This window comes from Engraulis encrasicolus, chromosome 20, assembly GCF_034702125.1.
Source record: "Engraulis encrasicolus isolate BLACKSEA-1 chromosome 20, IST_EnEncr_1.0, whole genome shotgun sequence".
Classification (NCBI taxonomy): Eukaryota; Metazoa; Chordata; class Actinopteri; order Clupeiformes; family Engraulidae; genus Engraulis; species Engraulis encrasicolus.
In genome coordinates this window covers 24,524,943-24,540,810 of record NC_085876.1, presented here as the reverse complement: position 1 = coordinate 24,540,810, position 15,868 = coordinate 24,524,943, and the positions used below count along the sequence as shown (strand labels likewise).

At 42.7% G+C, this 15,868-nt stretch overlaps 1 protein-coding gene across 1 annotated transcript; it reads right to left on the bottom strand.

The window, feature by feature from the left end:
* Positions 1–316: 316 nt before the first annotated feature.
* On the bottom strand, positions 317–14,037 carry klhl7 (kelch-like family member 7). Its single transcript, XM_063185648.1, has 11 exons — positions 13,594–14,037; positions 13,239–13,341; positions 12,821–12,914; positions 11,258–11,382; positions 10,349–10,524; positions 6,277–6,451; positions 5,191–5,333; positions 4,404–4,644; positions 3,911–4,112; positions 2,647–2,744; positions 317–2,177 (listed from the first exon to the last, which is right to left on the bottom strand). The coding sequence occupies exons 1-11, from the start codon at positions 13,720–13,722 to the stop codon at positions 1,798–1,800; spliced, it is 1,866 nt and encodes a 621-aa protein (XP_063041718.1). The 5' UTR covers positions 13,723–14,037; the 3' UTR covers positions 317–1,797.
* Positions 14,038–15,868: the final 1,831 nt, after the last annotated feature.

The window sequence follows — 15,868 nt, the reverse complement described above, 5'->3', positions numbered from 1 at the left end:
GATACAGTATGATTGGGTCATTGGGGTAGACAACAACATATAAGGAGGACCCACGGGGAAGTGCCAATTAATTCATGCTCTGCATTAACCGTTTGCAATACCATAAACGGATGATGATTAGGAAGGCATTCTTCTCTTCTCAGACAGGGCAACACCAACTTCATCATTGGTAATACACACAGACAGTATACGGGACTTCAACACTGTGATGATAACAGAAATAAATTCTAAAATGTGTTGTACATCTTAGGGCACACCTGTTACTGCTTATGTTGGTTTATAGAGCTGGTAGGACGGTAAACAAAAAATCTCCAAGTGACTGGACACATGTGAACATTATTTATTGCTGTGCTCATCTTGGTAAACACCCTGCATGTTTGTAACACCTATTTTCCAAACATTTACAAGAGCAGAGATGAAAGAAACCTCTACAGACATGCATTTTGAAACATAGTCACACTCATTCATCCTCAAAAACATACTTAAAAAAAAAAATCATGATTTAAACTCGAAATATATACATTTCGCCCTGATCATTCTGTAGTACAAAAAAGGGTCATAAATAAAAGTACACAGGCTCTGTGTCCCCACAAACATAATGATCCTCCCTCCAAGAATCCTCATATTCTCCACGTTCACCGTTATGATAAAACTACTCATAAGACGATGACTCTCCCACACAGTTTTCACTGACCATCGAAAAAGTGCTTGGAGGAGGAGGGTTCTGCTCGGAATACACTGTCCAAATCAAATTCTTTTATTCTTAAAAATCAAATTATTTGAATCTCTAAAATTCAATTCACCGTTTTCTTAAGCTGAGAAGATGAACCATGATTCACCACACAAATTTACAGTCCTCGTCCAAACTGCTGTCAGGACAATGAGGCCCCTAAAAAAAAAACTCTGTCCCTGACAAGGATTTCACAGTCCCTTTCTAAAGGACAATGAAGTTGGGTCCTTCAAAACGTATTGATTGTCCAACATTCTCCACACAATTCACTTTTCTATTTAAAAGTACAAAGACAACAATAATTGTCCATACTGAACAATTCACTGTCTTGACCTATTGCCAGGGTGGAGGACGACCCTGGCCTGAGCCTCCACACAATTTAAGTTACTGTCCTCTTCGAAAACGCTTAACCCAAGTCACTGTCTTAATGACGGGTATTAATCCAAGGCATGGTCAAGAAAGGGCAGCCGCCCAGGGGGTGCGTTTCTCGAAAGCATAATTGTTAGCCACTTTGCAACTTGGGTAGTTGTCAATGGGAAATTGCATTGCAAACAACAAAGTAGCTAACGTAGCTAGCAACTATGGCTCCGAGAAATGCACCCCAGGGTTGCATTACCCCTCTGGAAAAAGGAAGTTCACTGCGAGAGCGAAGACCTCGAGGCTAATGATGACAAAAGTGTCAGCGAGAGTGGGCACCCTGTCCTACTCATTGGCACATGGGGCCGCTTAATAGTTCAGGGAGGAAAAAAAAAAGTAATCCTGCCCCGTTTCCGTCCTTAAAATGCGACGGGACTTTTCTTCCTGTCTGCACTGTTTTCTAATAGAATGTGTTCGTAGCCTGCTCAAACTCTCCATTAGTGGCGTAAAACTATTTCGAAGTCCTTAAGGCACCAACCAACATGCTTGAAAAGGGTTTCAGGGCTAGTGGCGATGACGGCGTAGTGTTAGTGAGCACCGAGGGCACCACATCCTTCTCATTGGCACATGGGGTGGCGTAATCTTTCCTCCGAGGATGATGACGTGAAGGCCGAAGACGATGATGACGCCAGTGACGATGATGCCATCCTTCACTGTGAGGCTGACGATGACGGGGTGGCGGCAGAAGACGACGCCGACGATGATGTGGAGGCTAGTGACGATGGCGGCGCGCTGCTGGTGGTGGTGGGCACCAGCACCACATCCTCCTCGTTGGCACCACAGCGGTCCACCACGCAGATCAGGCAGCTGGTGACGGGGAAGGCGCGCTTGGTGAGCGACACCCACTTGTCGGACTCGGTGTGGTACTCCAGGATGTGGTTGAGTCGGCCCACCCCCTGGAAGCCGGCCAGCACGTAGATGACCGAGCCCACCGCCGCGCACTTGACCGTCACGCCGCGCCACGGCATGTGCGCCGCCGGCCGCCACTCGCTGCTGCCCATCTCGTAGTACTCCACCGAGTCGAGGCCACCTGTGTGCCGTGCCACGACACGACAGGACATGCAAGGACAAGGATACTAGTTAATGAATGACCCATTAATTAATTAACACACCATTCGCTGCACTAGATCTCATAACTGATGTGATCTTTTAATACTCCACCGAGTCTCGGCCACCTGTGACTAGGACATCACATGCAAGGACAAGGTAAGTTAAGACAAGGTAAGTTAATAACCTTATATAATAATAATAATAATAACAATATCAATAATAACAATAAAACCATTTCTTTTTCTTCATCTGAAGTCAAATATTCAGTGATAATGGACACTACCAGTGCAAGCAAATCAGTGCAAGGAAAACTAAATTGATAAGGATACACTTAAACATGACATTTAGGTTTTCATTTGCTGTTAGATTGTGCATAAATACACATCATTAACATGTAATATAAATCAATGTGTGCAAAAGCTTTATTTCATGAGGCCAAAGGAGCTTACCCAAGCTGCCCTGTCCTCCAAGAGCATATATCCGGTTGCCCACGGCAACCAGCCCATGGTTCTTCCTACCCTCTCTCATAGCACACAACTCCCGCCATCTGCAAAGACAAGCATTAGCCATTGGTAAAAGAGAAATAAACCAAAACAATAAAGAAAAGTTCTACAACTACTCACTTGTTACACTTAAGACAAATAAGAGGGCTGAGAAACTGTACTTTCAATTACTGTAGGCCCACTGTACAGACAATATAACTCATTGTTATATTGCAGTGTCACATTAGTTGTTGATTAGGTAAGACAAGTAAGTGTAGGACAACTGAATAAGAAAACTACGGCAGCATTGCAAAGTACAGTCTTCTGCAGATACAAACATGGCGTGATGTTCGAACCCACTCACTCATCAGTGAAGGGTCACAGACCTCACAGTCATTGAGGACCCAGTCGGAAGCTTAACTCAATTAAACTAAATTTAATACTTGATTTCACAGCCGTTGATCTCATAGACCAGTCATTAAAGGGACACTGTGCAGGAAATGGTCAAAAAAGGTACTGCAACTATGCTGCTTATTGAAATTGGGCTGCCTATTGCCAAATTTGATCTTTACATGAAAGTTTACTAAGTATTAAACAAATATTTTCTAGTATGGTCCAAGTAGTCATTTTTGCAGCTAAAAATGGCTATTTTTGGAAATTCAAAATGGCGGACAATGGAGAAGATCCCCCTTTTCATGTATGAAAAGTGCAATTATTCCAGTCATAATGAAAACTTAGAATTTGATGCTGGTGGTAAGTATTCATGAAAAAGGTAACATTAGTGAATGGGCAGCATGAATTCTGGAAATAAACAACTAAAAATCTCACACAGTGTCCCTTTAAGGACCCAGTTGGACGCAAATTTCAAACTCAGTTCAAGATTAATTTAACAAAAATCACATGATGAATCCACTCAGTCGTCAGTGGCCGGGTCGTGGACCTGTAAAGTAATTAAGCTGTATAACATCAGGCTAAATAAATGAAACCACACTCACTCGTCAGTGGCGTGGTCTTGCAGAGTTGTATGAAGTACAAGTAGAAGCACTCTTACAGATGTAATTACAAAACTAGTGGTATGATATTACTTGGTTTCAACTTTGTAATATCATACCACTAGTGATGTTATTACATCTGTAAGTGCTTCTACTTTATACAACTCTGGGGTCGTGGACCAGTAAAGTAACTAGGTTGTATAACATCAGGCTAATAAATATATGGAAACCACACTCACTCGTCAGTGGCGGGGTCGTAGACCTCGCAGTTGTTGAGCACGCGGCCGGAGACGTTGTTGCCGAGGCTGCCTCCGCACACATAGACGAGTCCGCAGGCCTCCACCATGCCGTGGCTGCAGCGCGGCATCAGCATGCTACGCTTGTTCTGCCACATCTCCGAGCGCGTGTCGTAGCACTCGAAGAGATTCAGCGCCGAGCTCCCTGACGAGGCAGACAAGACAAGAGAGGTTTGTGTGTGTGTGTGTGTGCTAGACATCAGAGGTCAGTGTTTGCAAATACATTTTTAAATCTCTCTCTCTCATATACAAAAACACGCACACAAAACTTTATTACCAGGTTTATTTTTAAAAGCATATCAATTACCTGGGTATTAATTAGCAATTACCAATTCACCTTCTAACCCTCCAGATGTTTAGGTGTAGGATCTCTGTCTCTCACTCTCTCTCCCTCTGCCCCTCTCCCCCTCTCCCTCCCTCCCTCCCCACAACTCACCCACTTCCGAGCCCCCGGAGGTGTAGATCTTGCCCTTGGAGGCGCAGGCGGCCAGGCTGTCCCGCGGGTTGGGCGGCCCCAGCTTGGAGTACCAGCTGTCCTTGACCACGTTGTAGCAGTCCATGCGCTTGATGGGGAAGAGCTGCGAGCCGCCCAGGATGTACACCACGTTGTCCCAGAAGACGGCCGTGGCGTCCCGCCGCTTCTCAAACGGACAGCGGATGTCAGTCCAGCTGTAGTCCTGGCGACCAAGATAAACAAAGGAGGGCGGGGAAGGTGAGGGAGGGGAAGGAGGTGTGCAATGATACACATGGAAGAGTTAGGCCTGCTGGAAGGAAATACAGCTTGTAGATTTCTATGCATCGCTAGTTGTTGGGATGTCCACCGACATCTGAACGGGCTACTCTTCACAACTACAGTATTTATCACCGGAGCTTTCCAAAATCAAGTTCTGAACTAAAAGCCCTGGCTTCCACAGTTTCCTTCCAGCACAGGTAACTTCACAGAGTGGCTGATCTACCAGCTTGTGTTTTCATTATGATGAGCTGATATAGAGATGGTTGGATTAAAATTAAGTTTTTTACTTTCTTTTACAAACCCCATTCCCTCTCGTTATATTGTTTCACGTCACATGTAGAACTATGCTAGGGTGACCCATCCACTGTATTCGGCATCACATACTTCAACGTTGTCATACTCTCACAGAAACACTTTGTTCGCTCTAAATAAATGAGGAAAAAAAAGTCCAACAAGTGTGCGGTAAGCGTCTTTCTTTTTGCAGGATCACCTTTGGGTTGAAGTATCTGCAGGACTGTGGCTGTGAGCCTCCGAACAGGGCGATGCGGTAGTCGTGCATCTTCATGCGCGGCTGGCTGCTCTCCCCCATCTCCTCGCGGTCCTCTGGGGACAGCAGGTGGTAACGCATCCCACCTGAACAAGACCAATCAAAACCCAGTCGGCTCTTAATAAAAATAATATACAAATCTGCCACATTGCAATCAGGCCATAGGTGCTGGTGATTGGCAAAGGCTAAATATAATATAAATAAAAATCTGCAACATCACAGGTGTCTAACAGTGGTAACAGGTCCTACCTGAATAGAGCAAAACATTTTAAGTCAGAAAAGTACTTACCAAACCCATTTATTGTACTCGTATTATACAGTACGTAATAACAATTATATTCAAATCACTGGTCTGGAAAGTGTTTATCGAAACCATAGTTGCTGACAGCACACTAAGAGTGCGTCATAATATGCGACCTTGCCTCCTCCACTTGCGCTTGTCTCCTCGTCCCGCCTCCTGGCCCCTCCTCCGTGGAGAAAACGAAAAATTTCCCAGCTGTCAGCCTAGCCACAACAACTTTTGAGGGACTGTTTTTCATTCACCATCCCAATTGCAAAAGAGAAAAAGACTCTACAATTGAGCTTTTGCAAGATATTGAAATATAATGCTGTTGTCAGTGATGTCATCATGACGAGAAGCAAGTGGAGGAGGCAAGTGGAGGAGGCAAGGTCGCATATTAAGACGCACTCTAAGTTAGCCATTTTGTTGGTTGCAGTGCAATTTCCCAAATGCAGCCACCTAAGTTGCTAACTGGCTAAAGACGACTAAAAGCACCTCTGCTACAGACTGAGAACAGTAACTATGTTAGTAACTATGTTGCTAAGGGTTCCACTCCGGGTCACACCCAGTTAGTTCTCACCAACTATGTTGATGAAATTTTCCATCTTGTGCACGGGTGAGGCATACATGCAATTTCACTGTGTGCAGTGAACACTTGTGTGCTGTGGAGTGCTGTGTCACAATGACAATGGGAGTTGGAGTATCCCAGTTGGGCTTTCACTTCGTTTTCACTAGATATTGCTACTCACTGATGACCATCTTAAGGCAGTCGGGGTTGTCCTGGATGAGGGGCTCAGCCTGCACGGTCTTGCTGAGGAAGTTCTTGGAGACCAGGGGGAAGCGCACTTTACTCAGCACATCCACCATGTGCTGCTGCCGGTTCAGGACGTCGTACTTCAGCCACCTCACAGCCGCATCGTAGATCTGGAGAGACAAGTCAAGTCAAGGCGGCTTTATTGTCAATTTCTTTACATGCGCAGTTCATACAAAGAATTGCAAATACGTTTTTTACTTTCCCATGCAGACATAGACATAGACAGATGATTTTCATTAAATCATGCGTGCACACTTGTAACACCTGACAACAAAAGAGGAGGTAAATACAAATCAGGAGAAAGTGTATCTACGGACCTGGTCCTCTGCCCTGATAAGAGAGAATGTAATGTACACAACCATTGATTTGGTCATCTGAATACTGATCCTGAGAATACTGCACAGTAGGCTACTGACCTGGCCCCCAGCTTTGACTACTGGGGTGCATTTCTCAAAACTATAGTTGCTAACTTGGTTAGCTACTTTGTTGTTTGCAATGCAATTTCCCATTGACAACTACCCAAGTTGTTAACTGGCTGACAACTACTTTTTCGAGAAGCTTAGTGGGTGCATTTCTCAAAAGAGAAGTTGTAAGCCTGTTAGCAACTTCGGTAGTTGCCAATGGGAAAATGCATTTAAAACAACAAAGTAGCTAATGTAGTAAGCAACTTTAGTTTCAAGAAATGCACCCCTGTAAGTACTGCACAGTAAATTGAAAATATATGGTAAATGGACTACATTTATATTAGTAGGGGCTCTAAGCTGAGAAATCGTTACGCGCTGGATAGAAGCATATCATTCGGTACACGTGTTCCTTGACTGATTTGAAGACATCCTAGAAGGGGTGCCCCTTGAAAAAAAAAATTCTACCATGTCATATACAATATGTCATGTTGGTAACACATTACATTGTTATTACATGACATTATACTTAGCTGACAATGTTAATATAGTCCTCAGAAGAGATGAAGCAAGGGTAGCCTGCTAGACCAGATTGATAAAACTACAAAATGTACATAGTGTGAAAGTATGGGTGAGTCTGTGCTTACGTGCTTGACAGCATGTAACATTGTGAACGATTTGAGAAGATTCTTGGTCTGAATTAAAATGAGCATTGCCAACACTAAAACTATGGTGAGAATAGACTGCTGCTAATGCTCGATTTGAATGGGATAGTGTCAGTGCAAGATGCCCTAGGTAGCAGGTTCTCCATCCTCTAATTTCCATAACAGATATACATATTGTATTTGTATGAGAGAGGGTAAAGGACAGGACCTGTCCATATGTATGAAGAACCCCATAAGATCACCTAATTCTATATTTTTACAAGTGCATATTGTGAGAGCATTTCAGTCATCTTTAGAATGGCATTACAGATTACTCAATATAGGCCTACATGTAGGCCACAATATGGCTTCAGTTCAAATTAAATGGGAATGATTTCTTAGTGTATGTTGAGTAAGAAGACAGAGATAAAAAATGTTTATTTGCAGACAAGTCCTCACCTAGTACTTGTGTCAAAAGTTGTATTAGTTAGCTCAGTAATCATTGAGTACTTAAACTGCTATCAAAACTGACAGCTGATGGACAACATGTACTGTAGGTCTTTTGCCACCCTTACCCATAGGAGAAATATCTATATAGAACAACACTTCTCATATGGTATATACTATGAAAGTAAATCATTACCTGGACTCATTTTCTTGATATGCAAGGCACATAAATAGTCTGGGCGGAAGAATAGTCGATCATACCCCGCCCCCCCAAACAAAATGCCACAAGACTTTTTTTAACCTTCAAGATTTTGAGTGGTAACAGTAACATAACTCATTCCCACTACACCTTTTTGCATAATATTGTACATGTCCTCAGAATGCTCTACATCAGTGGTTCTCAAACCTTTTGTGTGAAGTACCCCCTGAGAAAATATTGAGCTCTCCGAGTACCACCTTGACAACCAACATTAGAATATCGCAGTAAAGGCCTTCCATATTCACTTTTGCCAGTAAGTACAGGAGAGGTTCATAATGGCATTCCAAGTACCACCAGAGATGTCTCAAGTACCACCAGTGGTACGCGTACCACAGTTTGAGCACCACCGCTCTACATGTTTCAGTTCTATAGTTGTACTGTACAGTACAGTGCAGTGCAGTGGAGTGCAGTACAGTACAGTAGCATTCAGAATGGTGCAGTATAATAAAGTACAGCAGAGTATAGTACAGTACAGTACAGTAGCATACAGGACGGTGCAGTACAGTACAGTAGCATACAGTACGGTGCAGTATAGTACAGTACAGTACAGTACAGTAGCATACAGTACGGTGCAGTATAGTACAGTACAGTACAGTACAGTAGCATAAAGTACGGTGGAGTCTAGTTAAGTACAGTACAGTAGCATACAGTACGGTGCAGTCTAGTACAGTACAGTACAGTACAGTAGCATACTGCACGGTGCAGTAGAGTACAGTACGGTATATCACATTACAGTACAGTACAGTACAGTATAGTAGAGTACAGTACAGTGCAATACAGTAGAGTACAGTATAGTCTTATAGACGTTAGCCCTCCAAAGCCAATAGGATTTCCACATGCTGTTGTTTTAAGTTTTTGAAAGACTATTTTAGTGGCCTATGTGAGAGAGGGAAGGCAGGCAGACATGTTTTAAACAAAGGACCACACCCACAAATAAAAAATAACGAGCAAACAATAAATTAAGTGGTTAGGTAGCCAACATGTCATCTAGATTAAAGCCAAAAGTAGATGGACAAACAGACATGTTACCATTTTGCTCTTTTAAAACAAAGTATCTGTCAATATACTGTATGGATGGTGTATTGCATATTGATTATTCATAATTTCCTAAGCATAAATGCCCTTATCACTCCATTGTACACTTAGGACTGAGATATACACATCTGAACATTAATCAGCATACATTTGTCATTTGACAGCTGTCACTGACACTTGATATGTACATGTGTTATTGACTTGATTGATATGAATATATTTCAGTTGGACTCCTAGGGTTAAATCATTGAGGGGGTCCTAAGGAAGTAGTAGTAGTTTGTGTGTGTGCGCGCATGTGTAAGTGGGATTAAAATTATTGTTTGCCATCTTTATCTGAAGAGCAGACTGAGTGTCTGAACCTGCTAATGCTAGCATGCTAACATTGGGACAGTTATGTGTGGCCCAGTTCAAGGGTTTATCTCTTCTCCCCTAAATTTTCTAACCACAATTTTCTTTTTGGATGTTATAGATATGACCCACTGCAAATTTTTAAAACTCTTAATGAATGTTGGTTCAATAGCTAAATGCCCAGAAATGAGCTCTCAATTGTAGAGTGATCTCATTCTGACCATGGTTTTTATGATTTTCCTGTTTTTGAATCTAAATAAGACATATATAACATTGTTTTTATGGTAAGTTTTGCACATATTTTCAAAGTTCAGTTTGTATACATCACACACAAATAGGTGGATTGGCCCATAACACCATTATGTCCAGGCAGTACAGCATTTTACTACTATTGGCTGGTTTGGGGCAGCCATCTTGGATTTACCCCATAAAAATGACCTTAATGACATTGAAATTTGGGGCACCCCTTCTGAAATGATGGAGAACACCCTAAGGGAGGTCTACACCGATTTTGGTGCTTCTATCCAGCGCGTAACGATTAGGCCCTTTTTGGACGCTAAGAGACCCAGCTATATGGCGCCTTTCCACTCCTTCAAGCACTCAAAGCGCTTTACATTGTATGCCTCACATTCACCCATTCACACTCACATTCACACACCAGTGGCCGTGGCTGCCACGCAGGGTACCACCCTGCCACCAGGAGCAACTTGGGGTTAAGTATCTTGCTCAAGGACACAATGATGGAGTCAGGCCGAGTGGGGCTCGAACCTGCAAGATTGCCGAACGGCTCCTCTACCATCTGAGCGACCACCGTGCCCTAGTAGGCTAATGACCTGGCCATCTGACTCTGTCTGTGTACTGCTGACTACTGACCTGGTCCTCTGCCCTGACGATGAGGGTGTCCTCCTGCAGCAGCTGGGTGACCTTGATGACGTCCAGCTGCAGGAACTCGTCCAGCTTGTAGATGCTGGTGAAGTGCTGGTGGATGAAGTTGTCCGCTGCCACCTTCAGCTCGGGACAGTCCAGGTAGTCAGCTAGAGCACTGATGCCTAAGACAGACAGACAAACAGACAAACAGACGCGCACACATATGTTTAACACAGTGTTCCAACATTAGTAATGCCTAAGAGACACGTCCATTTCTTTACTCTCCATCAGCATCAATTAAATATATCTATTCTTCTCTATCATTACACTACATTATTACAATATAATGCACTAATATACAATATATACATTGATCCAAAGTAGTTTAGTTATTAAAAGGTATTACCCATCACAGTCCCTGGAGTAGTGTGGGGTTAGGCGCCTTTTTCAAGTGCACCCATAACCAGGCAGGCAATTTCCTTTATTCCCTTCAGCATCAAATCTTGACTGTTCCAGACTATTCAACAACAGGACACACTAAGCAGTGAAGCTGTAAGTCTGGGCTTCTTTTTTGGGAGTTTGCCAGACGCTTCGATTCTGGATAAACACTATGGGTGAAAAGTTTGGGGTTACCACACTTTCCACCCACAATACTTTTTAATTAGGGTGACCCCAAAGACTTGAACGTTAGTGTAAAACTCCAGTTTTAATTCAAATCTCCAAAAAAGTCCAGTAGCTTCGGATGACTTGACTTTGAGGAATGAATATAGTCAGTGACATGCCCAGGAAACATACTCATCAATGTTACAAGGTTGTCTATGCTGGTTTTATACATGCATTTTCAGGTCAGGAATTTGTCATTGATCATGAAAACAAATACATCAGAGGTATGCCTATTTTAAAGGCTGCACCTACTCAAACAGTTGGTTTCATCCACTTGATCCTTGAGGAACTCCACACACATCTTCTTAACTGGCTCTATCTGGTACTGGTTGGCAGCACTGAGCAGGGAGTGGACATTGTTGCTGTTCACAGAGATCCTGAAATGAAATGTTAATCATGTCACACCAGGGGAGTCACATGAGACCACCCAGCAAGATGGCTGCTCACCTGAAATTGTCCAGAAACCTCCCCGAAATAATGCAATTTACCCATTAATATCTCCTTATTGACCTTGTTTTTACTATTTATTTCTTATTTATTTTATTACTATTTATTATTCTTTCTATTATTATATAGTTTACTTCACTGTGCTGTATATTATATATAGGCCTATGATTTCAGAAGTGCTCTGCCTCCTCCTAAAAAGTCTTTGTAACGTATGCCTCGGTTTCTTCTCACTGTGCTGTAAATTATATGTCTATGCCTCTCTCCGTGCTGTGTATAATGTCTATGACTTCTGAAGTGGTCCGTCTCCTCCAATAAAAAGGCTATGGAAGAGCAGGCCATAATGGCTGTGCATTATGTATTGCATATGTAACGGATGCTAACTGGCACAGTTTAGCGGTAGAACGATAGTTAAACCTCCCTCTCAATGCCTCATACAGACACGGATGCACAGAGCTATCGCTCTGGAGCTTTAGCTCAGTGGTATCGTACTGTGCCTCCAACGAAAAACTGGAGTAGGGCTGCACAATATATTGAAAACGTATCGATATCGCGATATCAGGAGTGGCGATATGAAATTACTTAATTATCACAAACAAGTAAAACATTTCTGTGCAGTCCAATCACTGGCTGAATATCAACAAATATGTGAGAAGCCCGCCACGACCACAGCCGTGCACCCCACACAGACCGACAAAATAGTGACAAGAAAAACACTAGGCTATATTTCTAAATATTGTTTAAATATCGTTATCGAGGTAACCCATGCTGTTATCGAGTATCGATTTTTTTCTGATATCGTGCAGCCCTAAACTAGAGCTAAAGTGTTGACTAGAGGGTCACAAGTATGAGCCCCAAGTGCCAGACTACGCAGGATGACCTTTGGTGCATGTACACCATGGGTATGTACAGTCATGGGTAAGCGGTAAGGGTGTCAGACTTGTAGCCCAAAGGTTGCCGGTTCGACTCCCGACCCACCAGGTTGGTGGGGGGAGTAATTTACCAGTGCTCTCGTCTCCCCCATCCTCCTCCATAACTGAGCCGGTACCCTGAGCATGGTACTGGCCTGCCGCTGGCTCCCTTTAGGGCGGTATTGGTGGCTGCCCCCTTGCACGGGTGAGGCATAAATGCAATTGTGTTGTGTGCTGTGTGCAGTGTTCACTTGTGTCCTGTGGAGTGCTGTGTCACAATGACAATGGGAGTTGAAATTTCCCAGTTGGGCTTTCACTTTTGCTTTTACCAATGCTTTCTGGACAGTGTCCTTTTATACCGTAGTCTCTGAAATAGTAGGCTATATTTATAATCACTAAATGCATGTGGTTCTCACTCTGTTGTAGATTACAGAGTACGAGTCTGTGGTTCACTTCTCACCGTGCTGTGTAGATGAACTCCACCAGCAGTTCCACCACTTCAGGCTCCACGCACTTCAGCTCCACCTCATGGGCCGTGGCCTCCATCATGTTGGCTAGATGGGCACATGCAGTACAAGTAAATCTATTTGCTTTAGGCACATACATGCATCTCTTAGCTATGGGATTTTTGCTATAGTCATCATCATCATCATCATCATCATCACCATAATCATCAGTATTGTTGTTGTCGTAACACACACTATGCTCCATGTCTATGTAGAATTAACCTGCACCATTTTATACATTTTCTAGGTGTGCTTGTGTGTCCGTGTGTGTATGTGTGTGTGTGTCCGTGTGTGTGTGTGGATTGTGCCACGATAATTGTATATATGTCAATCCAAATAAATAAGTAAAATGTGTGTAGTGGTAATACTTACTGGTGAACATGAGGTTAAAGAAATGGCTGGCTGCTGCAAGCACCACTCTATGAGCCATGATGTGCTTGCCTTGGACCACCAGAACCACGTCGCAAAGCGTGCCCTGTGAATCATCATACTATTTAAACATGTGTGTATAATATTGTACTTATCTACAAAACAGTGCATGTCGTGTAGATAACAACTCTGCAGTTTAGGCTACCGGTACATAAGAAACCCAAGACGATGTAGCCTAAATCCAAAGACATGTCACATCACGTCACGACAGTCGATAATGGGCATAGCTTTACTATGTAGTCGTAGTTCTAGATAGTCCATTTACTACTAGAACATGATAAGCATGATAGTAGGCTACCTGTCTCCTGAGGTTGTTCATTACACCCATGATGTTGGTCAGCAGCCTGTATTCCTCCTTGGCGGCGATTTTCTTCTCATTCTTCTTCTTTATTGAAGTCGATGCTTTTTCGCACGGTGCTGTCGACATTCTGCCCTTTCTCAAAATACACCGAGAAGATATGAAATCAGTAGTGCTAAATGCACTGAAATATCTATTGTAAGTGCACGAGTCGCCTCATTCGGCCCGCTGAGTAGCAGTGCAGTGTCGAAATCAGTCTAGCGGGTGCGCTAAGCGTTTGGAAATCGTTTCAGTACGTCTACAGAGAAACACTAAACAAAAAGAGCCAGGTTACGGGCACACTTCTGTTTTCAAGCACGAGGACAACTCTGTGCACAGCCGGTCATATATTTTCTCTGGTTCGTGGCTCCCTGTGAGGCTTGCGAGGTAAACAAACAACGTTTGCTACCTATAACTTGTTTATTCGCACGGTTGTAATGTTAACGTGGGAAATACTACACTGCCCCCTACAGTGTAGGAGTAATAGAACAAGATTAAATATTTTATCTAGGCCTACTGACTCAGTGGTGTAAGTCTACTTTTTGGTGGTGGGTATATACAGCATAGTTGAGCATTTTTTGAGGTGGTTATACTGTCTATATTTGTGCTATTCTAATTCTAAATAATGGATCAATCAAATTTATTTGGGTAATTGTAGACTACACCATTGGTCCTATTTATGTATGCTTGCTTTGAGAGTAGCCTAAATTTCAATACAGTATACGATTACTGAGGCTCCCAGATGGATTCACCAGTAGCCTACAACGATGGGATATTTAGGGAACCAATAAAGCCTTTGTGCACTCGGTTGTTGCTCCTGCTGCGCACGGTGTTTGTACATGTCTGTATGATGCATGTTAGTAACTACTGTGTGTGTGTGTGTGTGTGTGTGTGTGTGTGTGTGTGTGTGTGTGTGTGTGTGTGTGTGTGTGTGTGTGTGTGTGTGTGTGTGTGTGTACCGTTTACTGCAGTTCTACACAAAACAGGGAGCAATCAAAGTATTTCAGTTCAGTGAAAATTCAGTCATACAATAAGCAATCAATATACTGTATGTCCCTTTCGTGCCTCAAATATACCGTAAATCAGACCAGCAGACAAGTATAACATTACATAAATTGTTTATTTGCTCATGTACATCGGGACTGTCTATTAAAAATGCATACTTTAGAAAACAGGGGTGTTTTTTATATACCAAGAACTGGGAAAGTGAATACACCATGACAGTATTGCTTTGCAACATTTTTCTCTTTTAAAACATAAATAATATTTTAAACATATATTTACACTTTCATTTAACAACAAACTCCCCCCTCCCCCATTCGCAACGTGTTTGGTGGGCATTGACACTAGACATCATGCAAACTGCCCTTGAGCAACATTTTTTGTTTAATTAAAACAGAACAGTATTAATTATTAGTGAAATAAACACAATATCTTATGGCATCACATGGCATGTCACAATCATTTCCAGACCAGTATCATCCTCAGTGCTTTGCTCTCTGTGTGTAAAGAGGAAGGCACAGCGATTCCCACAGTATAGCGAAAGCCATGAAGAGCAACAGACTTGATCTGAGGGCAGAGGGCTATTCCAAGAAGAAAGGGGTTCAGTAACAAAGCAGGTTATATGTTAACCCGGAGACCATGGTAAATCAGCTAATATAGGAGCTTGGTGTCCCAATTTTTAAAAAAATAAACGATGCTTGTTGTAGATTATCTATTAGCAAGTTTACCACTTAATAGTTAACGTGGCCATGTTTATGTCATAACTATGTAATATCCCCCAGGAGTGGGGAAGCTGGTTCAGTGGTAGGCCTAAACCAGGTTGCGTAAACCTTGATGTAGGACATGTAGGTTTGTTGTTTGTTTGTTTACATTTATGGCCAAATATGCAACTGTGGCTATTTCATGAGGACATTGGAGTTCTCATTTTCTCAACTAAATGACAACTGCATGATCTCTATTAGCAGATTTACCACTTCCTGTAGGTAGCTGGGTTTACCACTCATCCATGCTCTTGGAATACCCCCCAACCCAAACCAGACCAGTCTGTTGCAATCATGGCATCAACATAAAAACTCTCCCTTGACAAGATGAACAGAAATGGGAGACACGTTTGTGTCCTCATCAGTCTTTGCTCTGACAGATAAGTTAAAACAAACAAACAAAAAAGATATATAAATAAGGATTCTTTATCCTGCTCACTTAGTGATACGATACATTTGCAGAAGTTCACAGA